This window comes from Rutidosis leptorrhynchoides, chromosome 4 (genome assembly GCF_046630445.1).
Source record: "Rutidosis leptorrhynchoides isolate AG116_Rl617_1_P2 chromosome 4, CSIRO_AGI_Rlap_v1, whole genome shotgun sequence".
NCBI classification, from domain to species: Eukaryota; Viridiplantae; Streptophyta; class Magnoliopsida; order Asterales; family Asteraceae; genus Rutidosis; species Rutidosis leptorrhynchoides.
In genome coordinates this window covers 108529644-108535415 of record NC_092336.1, presented here as the reverse complement: position 1 = coordinate 108535415, position 5772 = coordinate 108529644, and the positions used below count along the sequence as shown (strand labels likewise).

General features: G+C 33.2%; 1 protein-coding gene across 1 annotated transcript; it reads left to right on the top strand.

The window, feature by feature from the left end:
- Positions 1 to 3458: 3458 nt before the first annotated feature.
- Positions 3459 to 5501, top strand: LOC139845416 (zinc finger CCCH domain-containing protein 15-like). Its single transcript, XM_071835677.1, has 2 exons — positions 3459 to 4133; positions 4962 to 5501. The coding sequence occupies exons 1-2, from the start codon at positions 3459 to 3461 to the stop codon at positions 5265 to 5267; spliced, it is 981 nt and encodes a 326-aa protein (XP_071691778.1). The 3' UTR covers positions 5268 to 5501.
- The last annotated feature ends 271 nt before the right edge of the window (positions 5502 to 5772 follow it).

Here is a 5772-nt window from a genome sequence, read left to right as displayed (position 1 = left end):
AAAAAAAAAAAAAAAAAAAAACGATATACCCTTTAAAAAATATCGACTTTTATCTTTTCTTTTTGGACAATTTGTCCTTTTAATCACACCATATATCACACCATATAGCATCCTCCCTTTAGACATAAGGTTAAAAGTGTCCAAAATATATATTTGGAGGTATATGATTAAAAAAATAGTGTACATATTACCTCTCTTATCTAAATGAGTTAATTTTCTTTATATTTTATGTATATATGTAATATGTAATATGTATATTGTATACTTGTCTAGGTTTAGTTGGTGACTTTTTTCTTTTTAAGTTTACTCGGTCATGTTTTTCATTTTTAGTTGTCTTGGTTTTGATTGAATGTTGCGTTACCTCATTTTTCAGGTCGGTTTGTCTTTAATTTAATCCCGAGCTTTCATTCCTCTTAATTTTATTTACGTGTGTGCCTTTATATAATTTTTTTTTTGCAAAAAATAAAATAAAAAGAAGATGTATATTGTAATTTATAATTTAATTTAATTAAGATAACCTTTATGGTTGATAATAACAAATACCCCATTAATTTAAATGTTTTCTTATTATCATTTTATTTGATTTTGTTAAAAATTACTTCTAAAACGAAATTAATTAAGAGATTATTAATAGTTATTTTAAACCTGATTATTCGACTCGTTTTATAAACAGACTAATCATATGACGGCTACTCCACTAATTTTATACGCAAATATTTCATATTTCTCTTTATCGATAGTTTAATATATCATCTTCCCTTTTTTATGTTTTTATAAAGTCAAATTCACACACTTAACATGAATATATACATGTCTATTTCGTGGTTTAAACTCCCTAACTTTGTAGTTGAAAAGGTTCCTTACATACATTTAGACTATAAGTCCATTTGTTAAGCTGAAAAATCTATTTCATTTTCTTTCAATAATTTCAATCTTAGTGTCACATAAATTATTAATGCCTTATATCCGTGTTACATATAATATTTTAGAAGTTTTTAGACAAAATCGGTTGGTTGTTGATGTTTGTTTCACATTGCATGATAGTTATTTATCTTTTTTCTAAAGTGGTTGGTCACCAAAGTTTACACTAGTTAGAGGGTTGCAGTGGCGAATCTAGAAATGGTAGTAAGTGGTATCACTGGTTAAAGACCAAAATTTTTTCTACTACATGACTTATTTTAGTGGTGTCACACAAAAAAATTTACACTGTCCACTGGTATCACTAGTTAAAAACCACAAAAATTTTCCACTATATCACGTATTTCAGTGATGTCCCATGCTACCACTCACTTGTATATAGGTCCGCCAATGAGGGTTGGTCCATTTTACAAAAGACCATTATAAAAATCATGTGATGCTATAACATATGCTTGGCACACGAGGGTGTTTTTGTCATTTTACCTATTATCTTGTTTTTTTAGATCGCCTACCATTTATTTTCAAGAACAATAATGGATTCACCTCATTGTGTCTCTCACGTTCAATTCACCATCATATCCACAGATCAAGGATTTTCTTTTCCGTAAACAAAACAAATGTGGTTATTTGGAGTGGAGGTCAGTGGTACCTTCATCTTCATTAACTTCATTTCGACTACAGGTTACCACGACTAAAAAAAGGTTCTTACCTTATTTCGCTAATCGGCCGCAGGTTACCACCGACCACCTCGACCTCCGTTGCCTTCTTCCCCTCCCTCCGTCGCATTCGATTTTTGGGCAGAGATACCGGAGTTCGATATTTTGACAGATGAGCCGGATTTTGATATTATGGCCACAAAAGCAGGTGATAAAATCGATATACATCGTTCAGTTGCAAATCTAGGCCTGGAAGTGCTTTTACCGTTGCCCTAATTGAACCACCATCTTTTCCGGCATGAAAACCACCATTGTCAGTTTGTCACTCACTTCTACGAGCGGAGGTAATAGATCTCGCGACGGTTGTAGGTTTAGGGTTTAACTTTGTTATGATGTTCAACAATGTTTAGCGTTTAATTTGTTATGATGGTGGCGCTCGTTTAGATCTTAGAGCAAGTTATTGTAGAGTTGGTAAGTTTTCAATTGATTTGATTTTGGAAAAGAAATAAAGATCTTACCACTAATTTAGCATTTATATTATATACTTGTATGGTGTAATGTAATGTAATTATTCACTGCAATTGTGATGAGTTTTCATGGTATTACGATAGTTCAAGATATAATTATCGTGATTTTAAGATTAACTGTTGTTCAATGTTGCTATGGGACTATAAACCAGAAATAGAAGGAAAGTGAAAGGAAGGGAAAATAAAATTTATGAAATGACAAAAATACCATCACATGTCACGCACATGACTAAATTTAACGAGATTCTTTAACGGTTGTTAATGCAATGGACCAACCGTGTAACTGGTGCAAACTTCAACAGAAAAAGAAAATAATAAATGGCTATCATGTAATATGTGACAATTGTTAGGTAACTTCGATGACCAACCACATTAACGAGATTTTTTACTTTATTGTAAAATAAAACAATATATATATTAGCAATTTAAAATGGTAATTTATTTTAACATATTAACAATTTAATAATAGTAATACATAGAAATAGATAAAGTACCAATATAATAAAAAAGATAACATGTTATATACTTTCCCTCCAAAATCTCCTGCGAAGCAAACCGTCGGTGGGTCCATTTGAAAACTATCTGACCAACAACATGTATATGATGTAAATGACGAAAATGTCCCTATCAGTCAGTTCCGTACATAACAAGTTTACAACCCTCACGAGGTCAAGTTTGGTATTACCGGGATTCCGTTTAGTTCCATTCCGTTACATGCATAACGGATTCAGGTAAAAATTACATATACGTATAGATATAGATATATTTTATATAGATATAGATATATACATATAATAAAACTCCCTCACAAAGAGAAGCATGTAGTTCATCCTGCTCATTTAGCTTTCTCTCTCTCTCTCTCTAATGACGCAGACTTTCTCTCTCTAGATTAATCAAAAACGTATTCATTTAATTTCATTATTTCTTCAATCGATAATCAAGCTCAATCGCGGTTTTCGTTTCAGGTACGTAATCAACTTACTCGTATAATCTAATTTTGCGTTGTTATTCCGTTAATTATATGATTTTATTCGATAATTTGTTATGATTATGCTTACACTGTATATGCATTTATCGTAATTAGTTACTAACTTATCATCAACGTTCGTAATTAGGTCAATTATTGCTTGGATTGTTTGCGAAATCACTAGATCTGATTCATTCATTTTCTGTTTCGTAATTCATGCTCTGATTTTACTTCTGAAATTGAGGAATAACATTATCAACTATATATACGTGTATATGTATATGTGTTTTGTGTGTGATTAGTGTTTGTTAATTAAAGTAAATTGAGGTTGATTATACTGATTTAATTCATTCATCGTTGATTTTATTACAGAATCGATTGATTAAGAAAATGCAGAGCTATTCTGATTTTCTGTATACCGGCAACGATAACAGTAACCAGTGGTCAACGTTTCTCAGCCAACCAGATGGTGCCACGTATGATGATTTCGACTCACAACTTTACTCGTCAATCTTCCCTACGACTTCACCTCCACGTCACTTCGCCGTACCACCAAATGCAACAACCGTACCATTACCGTTACCACCGATTGTAGTCGAAGATTTCGCACCATTTCAAGACTTAATCGAGCGACGTAACTGGTGCCTAACTAAGCTCAGTTTATCTGCGAAAGAAGCCGAAGCGCTGCGTCAAGAGAATGTAAATCTACAAGTGGCGAATTCTGAATTAAACAAGCAATTGTCTCACTTGCAACAGAAACAACAAGCAGCAGCTTCGAGTTCTTACCGTAATGTGCATGTGTATCCAAATGTGAACGATCATTCTGTTATTGATCGTTTTGGCAGGATCAGAATCGGAGAGAAAGGAAAGAATGTACGTGATAAACGAGCAGCACGTGGAGTGGAGAATGTGGACCCGATTAAGAAAACGGATGTGGAGCGGGTTAAGTTGCCTAAAAGTATTTCTGTTAGATCTAATGTATACATGAAGCCTGTTCAAGTTGGTGATGGAAGCACTGTTCGGGCTCGCGCTGAGGATCGGGTCAAAAAAGTCACTTCTGACATGGTAAGATAATAAATCTTGTTCATATATTTTGGTTAAAATTTCCTTGTTAAGGATGATGACTTCATTTGTAAGATACAATTTCACTCATTACCAAGTTGTTTGTAAACTGTGGCTTGAATTGACTACTATTGATTACTTAGTTGCCTTTACTTCTTTAAGGGTTTAGTTTTCTGATTAATCTTAATAAAAGCTTTAATAATTAACTGACAATAATGATAGACATGATACTTATTTGGTAAGGGTCTTTGACAATTTTGATTTTAGATCATTTATCTCTCCTGTAAATATCTCAAATATTGGGATGAGACACTTTTGTTTCTATTTCAATCATTAAAGCAGAGTTGGTGATATTCTTGAACCTCTGTTTAACAACATACAAAGCAGTTCTATATAGATGCAAGGCTAAATCGGTCTAAAAAGATCATTTACTTAGGCTCGAATTATGCAGAAAGTACATATTGTTTCTCTCTGTAATAACTAAAGAAGATATTAGTGCCAAACTGAGCCATATCTTTTGGCTCTAACTGTATTTGAGAATGGTTATGCTTCATCTAGTAGATACTGAAATAGAGATCATTAAATTTAGTAGTTCCTGCAATATCTTTTGGCTAACTGATCTTTATAGAATTAGTCTGCTACAATGCTATGACATTAAGAACTTGTAATTTGTGTATCATTGTTCTGTGATGAGTAGTAATGTACTTAATCAAAGTTATTCTTTTAGTCCAGCCTTACCTCATAGTTTCACAAACACCCCTTACACTTTTTACACAAACACCCCTTACATTTGTTTGTTTCCTCTATGTTTGTGATGTTTATAATCTTTAGCAAAAGGTTTATGTGCGTGGAAAGAAAGAGGAGCAACCATTGGAACTGCAAGTATACAATCAGGGTATGACCAAAACTGAGCTCTGCAACAAATGGCAACAAACTGGTGACTGCCCATATGGAGATCACTGTCAATTTGCTCATGGCATTGAAGAACTTCGTCCAGTTATTCGCCATCCACGCTACAAAACCGAAGTCTGTCGAATGGTCCTTGCTGGTGACCCGTGCCCATATGGCCACCGCTGTCATTTTCGTCATGCTTTAACCGATGAGGAGAAACTCGTGAGTCGCAACAGCAACAATTGACCATTGGTACATCTCTTGCCTAGTATTCTTAATTGGCTACTGGAACTACTTCTTCTAAGTTCATCAGCTCAAACTCGATCCAGGTGTTTATATTTCTTAATAAATCAATCTTTTGTTTTTTTAGTAACTAAAAGAATAAGAAAAAAGAAAGCTCAAAAAAGAACATTATAAGCAAGTAAATAGAAAGCTGGGATACATGTACTCTTGTTATATCACTTTGTATGTGTTCATGAAACTGTGAATTGAGTTGAAAGGGATTCCTAAAACAAATTTTGTAATATCTGAAAATGGTAAGCTGTTTTGGTGGATACTTGATGAATACTTATTGGGTGAACTTGTTTGGTGGTTTCATTCATCATCTTTTGATTATTTAACTTGCTACTTTCCTTTTGAAATGATACTTGTTTCTGAATGTGATACAAATACTTTTCATGACATGATATTGAGTTCAGTTTCATATGGTAGTAATCAATTTGACCATTTGGGTTATGGTACCTGTCTCCAC